This window comes from Mauremys reevesii, linkage group 8, assembly GCF_016161935.1.
Source record: "Mauremys reevesii isolate NIE-2019 linkage group 8, ASM1616193v1, whole genome shotgun sequence".
NCBI classification, from domain to species: domain Eukaryota; kingdom Metazoa; phylum Chordata; order Testudines; family Geoemydidae; genus Mauremys; species Mauremys reevesii.
This window is the reverse complement of record NC_052630.1, coordinates 91,596,204-91,613,566: the sequence shown is the minus strand read 5'-3', so window position 1 is coordinate 91,613,566 and position 17,363 is coordinate 91,596,204. Positions and strand designations below refer to the sequence as shown.

Below are 17,363 nucleotides of genomic sequence, written 5' to 3'. Positions count from 1 at the left end.
TCAGGGAAGGTGGGCAAGTGGGGAAAGCAGCCACCCCCAGGTGGGCCCCCCCCCGGCAGTACTAAAAACAGGGGCCCCTTTAGCAACCCTACTTGCTTTTTGGCCATTTTATTTCCCAGGTCTGCGACCTGTTATGAGGAGCCCCCTTCAGCTGTCACATATGTAGCAGTTGATAAAGCCTGTGATGTCTTTGGCAGACAAATCTGTAGTGTGGGACAATAATCCAAGTGCAAGGCTGTGGAGAGACAAGTGTAGGAAGCCTCCCCAGAGGATTTGGGGGGAAGGGCTGGGTGTATTGGCACGGTGTGCAGTAGCATGAAAGGACACATGAGGCAAAGTGTGGTATAGAGACTTCCTTAATGCAGTTGTGAGGGGAAGCAGGGACCAGAGGTGCCGACTTTCTGATTTCCCCTGAGGTGCTTGACCTCCCCCCCCTGCTCCACCCCTTCCCCCAAGGCCCCACCCTGCCTCTTGCTGCCCCCCACCCCTCTCCTCCCACCCCATTCCGCCCCCTCCCCTGAGAGTGCCCCATCCTTGCTCCACCTCTTCCTGCCCCCTCTTCCTCTCCCCCCCAGCACCTCCTGATCGCCACTGAATAACTGATCAGCAGCGTGCGGGAGGTGCTGTGGGGGACGGAGAGGAACTGATCAGCGGGGCCCACCATTTTTTCCCCAGGGATGCTCTAGCCCCGGAGCACCCATGGAGTCAGCGCCTATGGCAGGGACAGTTGCAGTCCTTGTACTAGGTGGGAGCTCCCTTCTAGCAGCCCTGGGGATGGAAGTCACTACCAAAGGAAGGGATGAGGCTGTGGGTCAAGCCACCCCTCACCAGTCCATAGAGCCAGCTAGATGCATGGGGAACTGTTCCTCAGTCCCCTCTCCTCACCCCCTGCTGTGGTGTTGTGGCCCTCAGCCAGTGCCTAGATGCCACAATCTGATCTGAAAGGAGCAGTTCGGAGAGAGGCTGCAATGGCAGCGTAAGGAAGGGGAGAGGGCATAAGATGGGATAAGGTGGCAAATATGGGAAGAAGAAGAACAGCTGTGCAAAGTTAAATCTGAATTCATTTGAACTTTGCCACCAGCATGATCTGAACTGGACCCAAATTTCAGCTCAAGTGTGCATTTAATTAGATTTGTAATAGGCATCTGCATGGCCCTCTCAGCACTTGCACAAATCCAGCTTTGAAAACACAGACACACTCAGCTGGCCCAGTGTCCACAGTAAAATGTTCCCTCCCAGCCTTTCCATAAAATACTAAATGCTACCCTGCCTCAGGCCATTAACTCCATTGAACTGGCCCTCTCAGAAAAATCTGGGGCCTACAGGGCAAGAGACTCACCCGCTATCAAAATGTGTATGACCTGCATTTGTGCCAATAAAATCCACTGCACCTGCCCTAAAAAAACACTGACTTAAAAAACAGTAGGACACACGAGGACTCCCGAAGAGAGATGATGGCCTTCACTATGGCAGGGCGGGGCCTAAGGACATGTTAGAACACGGAGGCTTCCAAATAAATAGTTTTGTTTTTGTTTTTTTCCTGCCAGGCAAAGTAGGGAAGAAGAGAGAACACAGGTGAAAATGATCACAATTGTTGCTGCAAAAAGCAGGGGCACCATTTAAGGGAGACAGGGAGTTTCGTAGGGGAGGTCTACTCACCCTCGCCCCAGACGGAGCTCTTAACTGCAACAGCTTAAGTGTGATGTGATGAGTTCGGAAGCTGGGAGCAGCACAGCCTTTGGGGCAGGGAGTTTGTTTATAAACAGAGGCAGGGTGATTAAGATAACAAAAGGCTTATCATTAAAGTAAATTAAGGATCGTTAGATGATCCTGAAAGCACTGCAGAGCACTTCAGTTAAAAGACAGGAAACAAAAGGTAGGAATAGAAGATGAGAATGGAAAGAGGTAAATAGTGGTGTCTCTCAGGAGTCTGTACTGGGGCCAGTCTAAGGGCATGTCTTCAGTAGCAATGCTGTGTAATCGTGGCACTACACAGAGAGCTGTCCCAGTGCAATAAAAGAAATCACCTCCACAACGGGAATAGCTACCAGCACTGGTGCACTGTCTACACCAGGAGTGGGCAAACTACGACCCGCGGGATGGATCCGGCCCCGTCAGGGCTTTGGATCCGGCCTGTGGGATTGCCCCCCGTGGTGCCATGGGTCCTGTGCCGCTCCTAGAAGCGGCCGGCACCACGTCCCTGCAGTCTCCGGGCGGGAGGGCAAAGGGCTCCAGGCTCCACCCCCCACAGCTCACATTGGCCGGGAATGGGGAACCGCGGCCAATGGGCAGCGCATGTGGGCAGCAAGGGCAGCGCATGTGGAGCCCTCCACTCCCTCCTTCCCCCTTCAGGGGCCACAGTGCTTCCTGGAGTGGGACGGGGACAGGGCAGGCAGGCAGGGAGCCTGCCCTGGCCCCAGTGTGCACCGCTTCTGCCCCAGAGCCGCTTTAGGTAAGCAGTGCCAGGCTGGAGCCCGAATCCCTCCTGCACCCCTCACCCCAACTCCCTGCCCTAAGCCTCCTGCCTGCACCTTGCACCCCTCCTGCACCCCAACCCCCTCCCCTCAGCCCCCTCCCACAGTCCACACTCCTCCTGCACCCCTGCCCTGAGCCCCCTCCTGCACTCTGCACCCCTCCTGCACCCCAACCCCCTTCCTGAGCCCCCTCACGCACCCCGCACCCCTTCTCTGCCCCAATCCCTTGCCTTGAGCCCCTTCCTGCACACCGCACCCCCTCCCACACCCCACACTCCCTCCTGCACCCCAACCCCCAGCCCCGGCCCTGCATACAATTTCCCCACCGAGATGTGGCCCTCGGACCAAAAAGTTTGCCCACCCCTGGTCTACACTGTTACTTTACAGCGCTGAAACTTACAGCGCGGGAGGTGTGTTTTTTCACACCCCTGAGCGAGAAAGTTTCAGCGCAGTAAAGTGGCAGTGTAGACAAGGCCCTATTCAACGTGCTCATAAATGATCTGGAAAAAGGGGTATGCAGTGAGGTGGTAAAATTTGCGGAGAATACAAAATTACTCAATATAGTTAAGTCCAAAGCAGACTGTGAAGAGTTACAAAGAGATCTTACAAAACTGGGTGACTGGGCAACAAAATGGCAGAAGAAATTCAGTGTTGATAAATGCAAAGTAATGCACTTGGCAAAATATAATCCCAACTATACATACAAAATGATGGTGTCTAAATTAGCTGAACCTGTCAATAAAGAGATCTTGGAGTCATTGTGGATAGTTCTCTGAAAACACCTGCTCAATGTGCAGTGGCAATTAAAAAAGCTAACAGAATATTGGAAATCATTAGGAAAGGGATAGATAATAAGAGAAAAATATCATATTGGCTCCATATAAATCCACAGTATGCTAACATATTGAACAGTGCATTCAGATTTGGTCACCTCATCTCAAAAAAGATATATTGGATTTGGAAAAGGTACAGAGAAGGGCAACAGAAATGATTAGGGGTATAGAACACCTTCCGTATGAGGAGAGATTAAAAAGACTGGGACTTTTCAGCTTGGAAAAGAGATGACTAAGGGGATATATGATAGAGGTCTATAAAATCATGAATGGTGTGGAAAAGTTGAATAAGGAAATGTTATTTGCTCCTTCACATAACACTAGAACCCGGGTCACCCAATGAAATTAATAGGCAGCAGATTTAAAACAAACAAAAAAATGTGTTTCTTCACAGTCAACCTGTGGAACTCTTTGCCACGGGATGTTGTGAAGGCCAAAACTATAACAGGGTTCCAATAAGAACTAGATAAGTTCATGTAGGGTAAGTCCAGCAATGGCTATTAGCCAGGGTGGGCAGAGATCCAACACCATGTTCTGCATGTCCCTCGCCTCTGTTTGCCAGAAGCTGGTAGTGGGCAACAGGACAACTTGATGGTTACCTGTTCTGTTCATTCCCCCTGGGGCACCTGGCATTGGCCACTGTTGGAAGACAGGATACTGGGCTAGATGGACTATTGAGCTTGCCCAGTATGGCCATTCTGATGTTCTTATATAGAACCCAGATGTATCTGCTGCCTGCTGCTTCCCCCTAGACCTCACTCTCCTCCCAGAGCTGGGATAGAACCCAGGAGTCCTGACAGTGTCTCTCTCTCCACGGAGTTAGTAATAAAGTAAGAATATACATTAACATTTTAAACCTAACCAGTGTCCCTTAAATGATTTGCCACAAGATGTCAGAACATGTTCTTATTAGAGCTGAGTGGGTCTAATATTTATTTAAATTTCTTTCCTTCATAAAGGAATTAGATACAGGGCTCCTGTCAGCTAATTGCTAAGCTATCTGTCAAAAAAATAGAGTTTAAGTGCCTAAGTAGCCCCAGGAATCACTGTTAAAGTTGCCCCCACCTACCAAAATCTGAAAGGGTGCTTCTGGCAAAAAGCTGTTTGACCATTTCAAAGGTCTCACTGCTTTTCTTATCCTTGGTGATTTATCAGCTGCTTCTGGTGCTGGTGATCTGTCCCTTCTCCTTCGTTGCCATGGCACCTGTGGTTTCTTTGACTCAGTTCTTTGGACATTCTCGTCCTACTGATCTGGCTGATGTTTCAAGGTGTCTTGTCATAATGGCCCTGCTCTCGCTCAGCCTCCTTTGGTAGAGCTTGAATTGGACTGGGCTCCGGCAACAGGCTCTTTTGGCAGCAGGCCCTTACAGGCACTTACATTCTATCCTGCTCTTGCTGAGGCAGCTTTTCCAGATGGCAAACTCCTCCACTATCCCCAAATGGATTGGGGGTTTGCACCTGCCCAGAGTGGGTTTTTTTAATGGGAGGGCCACTCATGCACGCGTGTGCACACAAAAACATTATCTGTAGAAAGCCCCCCCTTCCCATCCATTCTGCAAAAAGCCAGTTCAGAGAGCCTAGTAATGACTCTTCAACCAACCCCCGCTGCAAGGGAATAGGTAGCAGCTAGCAAGAGGGCAGAACAGCTGGCAATCCAAAAGTTAAGTGTGGGCAGCAGACGCACAATTTTCTGTGAGCAGGGGAACCAAATAAGGGGAGTCAGATGACTGGAGGTGTAAGTGCTGGGAGGGTGGGAAACAGTGACTTGCATGAAGGAAAGAAGAGAGAGACTGATTGCAGAAGTGAGTGGCATGGAATGACTTTAGAGAAAGCAGAGCAGTGCATAGCAAAGGCATAGCTAGACTAATATCCAGAAACATTTGGAGTGGGGAGAGCAGGTCCATAGCTAAAAGACATGCATGGAGAGTCTGGGGCATGCTGGTGGGGAGGTAATGTAAATTTAAAGTCAGGATCCTCCAGAGGGAACTAGAAAGAGAGATGAAAGACATCTAATGAATAGCTGTCTGCAAATTATTTGTCCACCTCAGTATATGAGCCAGCCGATGTCCATTTAGTTCTCTACAGCATTATAACTATTCACTGCAGGTTTTCTTTAAAAACTGTGGGGATTTTTCCCATTAACTTGGTTTGGCTTAAACATTAACAGACTGTTGGGCTTGTCTGAATTTATTTACATATCCCCAGTGGAATCAAAATGTCTCAGCCAAATTTGACTTGTGTGTAAGGATGTGGATTCCTAGGCACTTGGCCATCCTGTGTGATGCATACAGGATTTATACGTGTAGCTTATGTTAGCATTGAAGAGGAGTTGCTTGCATAAGTCCCTTGTGCAACAAGAGGAGAAGAGACTCCAATAAGTAAGTCAATTATAAGCTTCAACTTTCTTTGCCAAAACATGCATTAGAAAAATAATTAGCTTTGCATTTAGCACTAAATGAGCCTTGTTCATGACTACTGTCACAGGGCAACCACATCCTGTTTGGAAAGAAGAAGGGCTTTCTTGGCCTACCTCATCTCATTTTAACTCAACAACTGTCAAGTCTTCACTAGAGAAACACACTCTATGGCCTCCAGCAAGTGTCATGCCCTATTGGAGATACATGAAATCTGACACTAATAATGTGAATAATTATTTGCTGGGGATTTAAAAGGTATTCTCCAAAGTTCACTTTGTAGCCTGTAGCTACAGTATTAATTTGTTATATGTGCCGTATATACTCGATCATAAGCCGACCCCCCCAAGAGGGATACGTAAAAATTGTCAAATTTTTATGACCCATTCATAAGCCGACCTTATAATTCAGGGGTCGGCAAACTTTGGCTCCTGGACCATCAGGCTAAGCTGCTGACGAGCCAAGACAGTTTGTTTACCTCGAGCATCCGCAGGCACGGAGGTAAACCTAAGTAAACAAAATGTCCCGGCCCACCAGCAACTTACCCTCATGGGCCAGGACAGCAACTGGCGGGCAAATTTTTTTGTGGGGGATGCTGGGGGTCAGGGGAGTAACCCCTATGACCACCCTCCACATGACCCCACCCCTAACCCGGGACCTCCCCACACTCTCCCCAGCCCATCCCTTCCCACTTTACCTGGGGTGGGCCAGGGGAGGATATCTCTGGCCCAGCCGGAGCTGCTCCAGCAGGCCGGGTGGCGTGGCTGCAGCCTGCCAGCCCCGGAGCTGCAGCTGCTTCGGAGGCTGGGGGGAGAGCAGCATGGCCAGAAGAGGAGAGACTCTGGCCCCGCCTCTTCCCTTCTGGCGCTGCTGCCTCTTCTTTCCCCCTCTGTTTGGGGGGGGGGGAGCTGTGTCCTACCTCTCCCCCTCTCTATACCCATTCATAAGCTGACCCCTTTCGCTGACGCTCCCCCTTTTTACTAAAAAAATTCGGCTTATGAACAAATATATACGGTAATCCCACTCTGAGCTCTTTTCGGCATGCTCTTGCAAAGTGTCAGATTGACTACTTTGGAAACCACTGCGTGCCTCCATGGTAGTTGTCTCCGTGCTGAGACCATGAAAGGCAGCATAGTCCACTGGAAAGGGCACTTCACTGGGACTCAAGAGATGTGGGGCTCAGTTCCCAGCCCTACACTGACTCATCAGAGGTGACGTGTGGGAGAGGTACCCCCCTCCGCCCCCGATTTGCTGCTTGTCTCTTACTGAGCATGCTCACATGGCCTAAGCATGCTCAGTAATACTACGGAAGCCGGCTGCTCTCACTCGTCCTCCCCGCCCTTTCCCCCCCCCCCCCCAGGTATTGGCAGGCATGGGTCATTATGCTCTTGGGCAAGTGAATTGCTCTCCCTATGCTTCTGTTTACTACCCACTTCCTCCCCCTTCTGAAAATAGCCAGATAAGAAAGCCTAGTGACCCTGACAACAAAACTCTGCTGGGAGAGTGGCAATCGAGCTCTCAGTCCAGAAGTGTTTGCCTTGTCGGTTTAGGTTATAAGCTTTTCAGGGCAGGGACTGTCTCTTACATGTTGGTGCAGTGCCTAGCACAACGGGGCCCTGATCTCAGCTGGGGCCTATAGGCACTACTGTGATACACATAATAAATAAAAACTGGACCTGATACTCTGTTCTTTACTGAGGCTGCCAAATTAATGTGTTAATTCTGAAGTTACTTTTGCCATAGGCTTCGGTCCACTCAGAACTAAAGCCATACTATCAACACATTTCACACCAAGTGGTTAAGATGATAATGACTTGCAGCCATTTTATGACCAGGACCAAATTTGAAGTGATACCCAGAGAGGAATGTCTCCTTGGCCTTAGAACTAAGTCATCCACTCCCCTGTTGATATATAATTGTTGAGTAACAAATAAAGTAGTTATGTTAATATTATAGCAATACAACACCAGCAGTAAGTGTTCCTCCCATTAAAATGTTTTTGGTGTAGAAGTCACTATATATTGTAATAATACTATTCACCATTTGTTTTATCATTCTCAAGCATTTCCAGCACATACAGGAGTTTACTATTTTGCATAAGATATTTTATGCCTCATGTGTTTTCATTATCTTCACCTTCTTTTTCTTTTCTGATCCAGATTCCAAAGATTCCAAGGAGAAGAATAAAATGGAAATCCTATATATATTGGTGCCAAGTGTTACTATTCCCCTGGCCATAGCCTTGTTGTTCTTCTTCATCTGCGTCTGCCGCAACAACCAGAAGTCTTCCTCCCCTCCAGTACAGAGACAGCCCAAACACGTCAGAGGGCAAAATGTCGAGATGTCAATGCTAAATGCATACAAACCAAAGGTAATCGTGCACCTGATTTCTGCCTTGTAAATTGCTGTTTTGAAGAGCATGGAATTAGCATGGTTTGCTCAATCCAGAATTGAAATATTACCCAATTGATTTCCATCACACAGTCTCTGTCATTGTCGTTGGCTGCACTTTTTGAACGCCTTCTGTTGTCATCATTATACTATACGTTGTACGGTGCAGCATAAAGCAAATGGTCTATATATCTTTGGATGAAAAGAAACTCAAGCTTGCTTTAACGAAGTAAGCAACTGCTTGTGAAGTGACGTGGAGGCCTTGTTCTAGTTAGTAAGTAAGGGGGGAGAGGAAGATGAATTCTTTCATTTTATTGGCTGTTTCAGAAGACACTTTTTAATGGATCATTTGTATCCTTGCCTCACCTGTTAGTCAGCTGAAATCACTGTAAAATGCTCTCCTCCTTGTATGTTCAAGTTTACACATTCTTTAGAGATATTTGCAAAATGAAGCACCAAAACCTATCCATATTTACAGCCTGCCTTATTGAAACATAGGGCCCCTCTTCCCTGACTCCTAATTTTGTTCCTCTTTACTGAAACTCCAATTTCATGAAGCACTTTTTTCCAATTAAAAAAAAAAAGCCTCACCGAGCAGTTAAGACACTGCAAAAATGATTAGCAATGAGCTCATTGTTTATTAGCAGGGCAGGTGCTGGAAATGTCCAGAGCAGCCACTTGCATGGCTGAAAATGGGGCTCTGCCACTTCCAAGCAGGAGAATATCCTCAGTATCTAAAACATAATGCATTAGAAAACTGTGCAGAATAATTTACATCAAATTGTCTAGACGTACCTGTTGGCAAGCTGTTATTTTAGTTAGCAAAATGAATCCAGATTCAGGCATTAGGAGCAATGCAAACTGTGCATAACCTTCCTTCTATAAATATTGCTGTACACGCCAAAGATATTCTTTCAGAATGATGGCAGTTTTAGTCGCTCAGCCTAAGAAAAGGAGGTTACACTTACGTTTCAGGATCTGTGCTCTCCATATGTGAATATGCTTGTAAGTAGAGATCTGTTTTAGGTTTGATATAGCAATCATGAGATGTGCAGCTTGCCTACTGCTTGCTCTTCAGTGTCAGGTTCATAGTCTTAGGTTATGAAGAATTAGTCAGCAGAAGGTCCAGGCAAAATTGTTTAAATAATCCATTGTGCTTTGAATTTGCAGCATGCCCATGTGACAGGGAGTCAGGCTTTAGGACCTCTCAGGGGAAGAGAGGCAGAGCTATTCTGCTGACTCATGCTGGAAGACTGACCAGGGGTAGTTTTTCTCTCTCTCATGGGCAGAAGCAACTGGGGAAAGAGATGGATATAAAAGGACCTTGCAGGGACAAATCCCAGGAGTAAGCCAACTCTGCAGAAAGTTTAGATTGAAGTTTATATTTCATCATTAAATTAACAATAAAGGTAATCCCACAGCATCTACTGTGTGGAGAGAACAGAGTGCTGACTTTGCCAGTTCAAGTCATTCATTTTGTATTGTGAAGTCTTGTTATAATTTCATTATGTGAACCTTACTTAGAAAAATTTAACTGTAGAACCTTATTTAGAAAAATAAGTTTGTGGATTCAAGAAGGAAGATGGGTTATAAGGCGACAAAAGGATAGTGAAAAAACAGAGCTGGGGCCCAAACCAGTAAGCATCAAGTTTCAGAAATGTTTGAATCCAGGATTTTCATTTGGGCCACTCGTTAGTGAAAATACATAACTGAAGAAGGCAGTGAAGACGGCATGCCATGGCTTCCCTGCGTGGTTACACATGTAATGCAAACAACTGTTTTTAGTTCATATTTTATTTAATCTTCCTTACCTGAGACCATGCCTTTGACTCCATATGAATCTTTATACCATCATTTTATCATTCATGGATCAAAAAACTACGCCAGCTCCTCTTCTTCAAGGTTTGTACCAGGGACAGGGAACAGTAAATGGTTCAGAGGTTTCATACAGCAAAGCACTCAAACATTCTAATATTAACCAAGCCTTAGTCTTTAATCACTAGAGTCTGCAAACATTAGCTGGAAATTCTAGAGGAAACCACCTTTGTGAGATTTCTGTTTGTTTTTAACTGGTTATTATAGCTGCTGGAAAGCAGTCAGGTCTAACCAGGTATTAGACCCTTTGGGGAATGTTTGTGTCAGGATGCACTATTCTACACAATTTATAAACCATACATGCAGTCTCTTGCTGATGCATTGTTATATAGGTGCTAAATCAGCCAAAATTTGATCTATGGTACTTTACATTACAAATTAACTGAGTCCAATAAACACACAGAACATAGTCCCTCATTTTTATCATTCTGCCCCTTAAAGTAGAAGTCAGTACTTTGAAAAACAAAAACTAACCTAACCCTAACTTCTACTTTAAGGGGCAGAATGATGAAAATGAGGGACTATCTGTTAATGCCCATAGAAAATCACAATATAAATCTAGTGTTCAATACAGTACACATTAGACTAAAGATGTGCCTAAACCAAACCCCATGTCCAAACCTCCCCTTCACTGGATCCAAATTTTGAATCTTAGTCCTTTCTTTGTATTAGATACTTGGGAGGAAATCCTGGCCCCACTGAAGTCAATGGGAGTTTTGCCATTGACTTAGTGGGGTTCAGGTTTTACTCCTGACCACCAACATATTAATGCTTTATGCACACAGCATGGGCAAAGTGTCTTGCCCGTAAATGTCTGGAAATATAGACCACAGTGTTTTCTTTTCATGTTTAAAATGATATGCTGCAAAAACCACCTGATTTCATTTATGACGATTGTATATTTTCCTGTTGGGAGAGTGGCTGGCTGTCCCACTGACACAACTGTTTTGGCTGCCTTTCAAACAAAATTTAAAAAAAGAAAGGAAGTAGAATTCTATTTTAAAATATTGTATCCAATACCAATGTCAACATTGGTTAAAAACGTTCTAGCTCATACTGAGGTGGATGTGTGTTTACTCTTCCAAATAAAAATGTTAACATTTAAACCAAAAGCCTGTTTCAGTTTTAAGGTACTTAATTGCCTTAGAGAATATAATAAACTGAGTCCATCTTGTCATTCAACTAATGGAAGCAACTGATAAAGAGATAGAAGCAGTGGGCTTCATTCTTTGTATTTTCCCTTTGTACTTGGTTTACTTTGGCGTGATGCCTCGTATGTATTTTACACTTCTTTACATTTTGTACACCACTGTATGACAAATACTTGTCAAACAAAAACTAAGCAGATTTATAACCGCTTAACGTGAAATGAGCCCCTCCTGCCAAAACTTTATGACTTCATTTTCTTACATAGTTTTCCACTATGTTGGTTCAAACAGACAAACCCTGCCTGAGGTCAGACAGAGGTCATTTCACTTTCATTACTAAAATATAATTTACAATATGCCAGACCTAAACAAGTTTTAGCCTAAAGGATTTATATAATATAAACCATCTGTTCTTCAACAATACAGCTAATTTCCTGCCATCACCATACAGTCTACTGGCTGCTTGTTTAAATGTCTTTATGATTTTATTTTTTTCCTTATGAAATATTTATCTAAAATTTGTAAGTGGTCAGTATAACTAGAATTCATTTACTGTGAGTGCGCAACTTTAAAATTGTTTTTAATGTCAATTTTTGCATATTACTCATGCAAAAAACTGCATTGACAATATTCCAGGAAAGCAAATGCTAATGTTTCTGACTACACAGTTTTACTGAATGTGGATTCCAAACTCAGGTGCCTACCTTTAGGCTACCAAGTCCATAATTTAGGCATCTCAGTAAGTGACCTGATTTTCAGAGGTGCTGAGCACCCGCTGACGTTAACTTCTAAAAATAAGTTTGCTTATTTAAGTGTCTGAATATGGATGTACCTGCCTAAGTTAGGCAACCAAGTTTGAAAAAGATTTGGCCCTCATTTCTATTCTCCTTTGACCAAAGTCTGATGTTTTTCCAGCTGATTCTACTTTCTTGATTTTTTGAGGGGGTGGGGGAGAGCTTGTACACTCCCTCAAGTATACAGAAACTAATCTCTTTTGTACCCCAAGGGGTTAACTAACTAACTCTAGGATGAAACTTAACTGAGTCCTAAGTCAGAGTTAAAACATAAATTTGCACCTAACATTATATGCCCTGGTCTCTTAAAGCTGGACTTAAGCATGTGTGTAGCCCAGCTGCAATCAATGGGACTAGTCGTGTGATTAAAATTAAGTCCATGTTGAAGTTCTTTGCCGCACTGTGACCATAACCGATCCTATATTCAGTCTTTGTTCACCTGCAGTCTTGTGTAAAGGATGGAAAGTTATTTTTAATTTTGGTACAGGGAAATCCTCCTCCCTCATACACAGCAGGAGTAAAGAAGCATTCAGTGAGGAACTGCATGGATTCTAGAGTATTGGAATCCCCAGCCTCAACCAGGCTCCCAATACTTCTGCAATGTGGTCACAGCAATATCTCTGCTAGTGGTGGCAACCCACACTCCTGTGGACGGAGCCACTACGGAGCTTGGATCAACAATACAGAGTGTCCCTAAATGGCTTCTTCCCTATCTGGTCTCCCTACACAGCAGAAGCACAGTATTTCTACTGCCATTTGAGTTATAGATACTATTGCAGGGAGCTGCAGGTCTGTGGCCTTGCTGAGAGAATAGGTCTCTAATTTAGGTACCTTTTTGACACTATTATTATAACCTAGTCTTTGATTTGCTGTTTCAACAGAGCAAAGCTAAGGAGTTACCTCTTTCTGCTGTTCGTTTCATGGAAGAACTGGGTGAATGTGCTCTTGGAAAAATCTACAAGGGGCATCTCTATCTTCCAGGCATGGATCATGCTCAGCTTGTTGCTATCAAGACATTAAAAGACTTTAACAATCCTCAGCAGTGGACAGAATTCCAGCAAGAAGCATCTCTTATGGCAGAACTTCATCACCCTAACATTGTCTGTCTCCTAGGTGTTGTGACTCAGGAACAACCCGTCTGCATGCTTTTTGAGTATATGAATCAGGGAGACCTCCATGAATTCCTTATCATGCGATCGCCACATTCAGATGTTGGGTGTAGCAGTGATGAGGACGGTACTGTCAAATCCAGTCTGGACCATGGGGATTTCCTGCATATTGCAGTTCAAATTGCAGCAGGAATGGAATACTTATCCAGTCATTTTTTTGTCCATAAAGACCTTGCTGCTCGCAACATTTTAATTGGAGAACAACTTCATGTGAAAATTTCAGACCTTGGACTATCAAGAGAAATATACTCAGCAGATTATTACAGAGTTCAAAGTAAGTCCCTACTGCCGATTCGCTGGATGCCACCAGAAGCAATTATGTATGGCAAGTTCTCTTCTGATTCAGATATTTGGTCCTTTGGTGTAGTCTTATGGGAGATTTTCAGCTTTGGACTCCAACCATATTATGGATTTAGTAATCAAGAAGTCATAGAGATGGTCAGGAAACGACAATTATTACCATGCTCTGAAGACTGTCCTCCCAGAATGTATAGCTTGATGACAGAGTGCTGGCATGATCTTCCATCTCGGAGGCCAAGATTTAAAGATATCCATGCCAGGCTGCGTTCCTGGGAGGGACTTTCAAGTCACACTAGCTCTACTACTCCCTCTGGTGGAAATGCCACCACTCAAACAACTTCACTCAGTGCAAGCCCAGTTAGTAACCTAAGTAATCCTAGATACCCTAATTACATGTTTCCAGCACAGGGTATACCACAAGGCCAAATTGCTGGGTTCATTGGACCACCAATACCTCAAAACCAGCGATTTATTCCAATCAATGGATACCCGATTCCTCCAGGATATGCTGCTTTCCCAGCTGCCCACTACCAACCACCGGGCCCACCCAGGGTAATTCAGCACTGTCCACCTCCAAAGAGCCGTTCGCCAAGCAGTGCAAGTGGATCAACTAGCACAGGTCATGTGACTAGCTTGCCTTCTTCAGGATCCAATCAGGATGCAAATATACCTTTGCTATCTCATATGTCAATTCCAAGTCATCCAAGTGGAATTGGTGTAACAGTTTTTGGAAATAAAACTCAAAAACCATACAAAATTGACTCTAAACAGTCATCCTTATTAGGAGACCCCAATATTCATGGACCTAATGAATCTATGATTTCTGCAGAGTTGTAAATAAATCAGGCCTTTGTACATATAACTATTTACAGTACAAATTAGAAAGAAGTAGAAAAGATTTATATTCAAATATTTTATTAAAGATTTTTCTGGTTGTTTAACAGACTTTTGCAACAAGTATCTTCTGTGAAGTTTAACTGTGTTTAACAGGATAGGCAGACACCAACCAGATAAAAATCATTGTGGTATTAACATGCAACAATGTGAACAGACATTTTTTTAAGTACCAAACTAATGTTTATTTCAATAAGGGACAAAAACAAAAAAAATCTTTGTGATGACCATCATACACTTTGTCACAGCTGTTTAAAGCTCTGATATGGTTTATATCATGGAAACTTTATTACTCTGAAAACATTTTAATATTTGTCAATCACTTTTTTAAGAGATGCAAATGTTCAGAGATTTATTGGGTATGCAATTCACTTCCTATCGCTAGTTTAAACATTTGTAAGGTTTTTTTCAGTCAAGAGTGGTATTTCAAATATGTGACTCAATGTTGACATCTGATGGCTAGATTAATTATTTCAGGTAGGTTTTTGTTTTTCACCCGAGGTGAGAGTCTGAGTTAATATTTAAACGGAAAAAAAACTGCATAAAATGTCCTGACATTCAGTAGAATGACTTAGCAACTCACAGGCTACTAAAATAATCTGGTAATGTCTGCTAAAAATGGATGGAGTTATAAGAAATTGCTTTTAAAGGAGATTAAATTAAGAATTTTAATTTCAGAGCATGAATCAACTGGTTCAAAGTTAACATTTCATAATTTTATATGTGTAGTTATAACAGAAATTTTGTATCCTTTTGTTGCTATGCAACTGTTTAATGAAAAAGCTTCAAACCACAATTTTATATGAGACAATCAGTTTTCCCAAGAAGTATTTATTGTTTCAGAGCAGTACATAATTTCAGTGACTATGACTCCAGAAACCCCTAAAAATGGGAAATCCACATTCCATCAAGGATTGAAAACATTTATGGCAACTTTGTCTATCAGTTAAAATAATGTGAATTAAAGTTAACTTTTTACTTAGAAAAATTACATATGTATTATTACTGAAATTAATTCAGGTATAATCAATCTAGATTATTCATTTTGAAACCACTTTAATGATTTACAAAAGTACTATGTACATTACATCTTTTCACAATGTTGTTTGTATTAAAATAATATCTTTTGTGTCCACACAATTAAAACAATCCTTTGCTCAGTTGACATGGTTGTATAATATGACTTTATTTTTCACATCTTTTTGCACAAAAGTGTTTTGTATAGCAGAAGTGAAATACATCGCTGCATTTTATATATTGGTCTGTTTCTTTTTTGTTTTTAACCTGCTGTAGATATTCTTGAAATATATTATGGTGATATTCAGCCACTACCTTATACATATATTTTGTTTTTCTTTGTTTTCACTGCATGCATTTAATCACTGTATTACTTGATGATTGATTTATTAATTATGGGCATTTCAATTAGGCAAGCATGAAACTGTAATGCCAAAGACTATTTTATACTGAAGATATGTGCATTTTTGTATTTCACACACCAGAGATGATATTAAACACTGATTATTTTATGCTGCTGTTTATTAAAACATTGTTTTAATATTAAAATCAGTATTTCCTGAATCTTGGTATAATAGGTATTTGGAAAACCTAATCTGATGGAAGGCCAAATCCTGCTCACCTTACTCAAGCAAGGAGTCTATTAAAAGCCAGAACACCTCATCACCTGAGTAAAACAAGCAGGGTTTTGCACATCATGTTTTATGACAATTGATGTGGAAATATACGAATCTTTAAACTTTATTTAAAAAACCTGACCATGCAGATATTTTGGGGAGATACTAAAAAGACAGCAATAATACAATAACACTGAGAAAATAATGCATTCTGTGCTATTCTCTGTCGGTGAAGTTCAGCCCTGGAATAGAACTCCAGCATACCATTTAATAAGCTCCTTGTTAAGGTCTTAAGTGAGACTTCAGTGCTGCATACATGCAAAAGCTCTGCACAGTGTGTATGTGTGGGGATGTATGGCCCAGATCTTCAAATGTTTTTTGAGTCCTAACCCCCATTGATTTCAGTGGGAGTTAGGCACCTAAATACCTTTTGAGGATCTGGGCGTATGTGTGCAACAAGAACCCCATTAATAATTAAGCAATAAATACTTTTATGACCAGGTCTTCAATATTTCATCTATACGGAGCCCACGGAGCTGACATGTCATTTCCAGGTTAATTGTATTCAGATCCTGAATTGCAATTAAGACGTTTGCTGTATTTAAGGTTAAGTTTTGTATTTGAGGCAAAGATCAATCACTAATTCCATCTATACTAAACTTCCACCTGGCTGCAGGCTACTATTGCTCCAAACTCTAAGTGTTAGAAAAGGGATATTTTGAACACTGGAGTTTTGTGTCCTTTGATCAAACTTTTATCTCTGTGCCCAGACATAACAAACTCAAATTTTACATTAGTAAAATCAAAATGTTTGGGAAGATCACGTTCTCATGCATAGGTGACGCACACACCTTTTTTTTTTTTTACTATATTGTTGATATCTTGCTCAATGCAAGATGAATGCAGTCTCCTTCCTGGTTTCCACTTTTCTCCCCACTCTTCTCCCATGCTTTTATTAAGTAGTTGCATCACTGCAAACATCTTATGCATCCTAAGCCTCAAACATGCTGAGAAAGTGGAAACTAAAATTTTCACCAGGGTTTCAGCTGGAGGTTTCTTGGCCTATGCATTAAGGGCTTGAAAAAACACCAGTGCCATCTTGAAGTCAATCTGCCACTTTACTGGCATCTGTTTCAAGTACAAAGGAAAATGCATGCAGACAATTAAGCATTGTGGTACTGGAGTTATGTTGCTGTTATAAAATCTTCAATAAATAACACAAAACTGTGACTTTAAAAAAACACACCTTTTACTGTGGCTGGCACATGGCTCTCCATGTAAAAAGCATGTTTGAAAGTGATACCAAGATTCTTAATTTTGCTTATTATCAAATGAATGCCCACAGTGAAACCAAGAGCATCCTCATAACAACTCCTACCACCTACTATACTACTAGTACTACTACTACTAGATTCATTGGTTTGAGAAGAATGTAAT

At 42.7% G+C, this 17,363-nt stretch overlaps 1 protein-coding gene across 3 annotated transcripts in view; it reads left to right on the top strand.

The window, feature by feature from the left end:
• ROR1 (receptor tyrosine kinase like orphan receptor 1) overlaps positions 1–15,821 on the top strand; it is a 240,878-nt gene extending 225,057 nt beyond the window's left edge. For all 3 annotated transcript variants that reach the window (XM_039486399.1, XM_039486401.1, XM_039486400.1), the window contains 2 exons: positions 7,881–8,092; positions 12,811–15,821. In XM_039486399.1, coding sequence (XP_039342333.1) covers positions 7,881–8,092; positions 12,811–14,235 — 1,637 coding nt within the window. In that variant the 3' untranslated portion in view covers positions 14,236–15,821. The remainder of the gene's footprint in view (positions 1–7,880; positions 8,093–12,810) is intronic.
• The last annotated feature ends 1,542 nt before the right edge of the window (positions 15,822–17,363 follow it).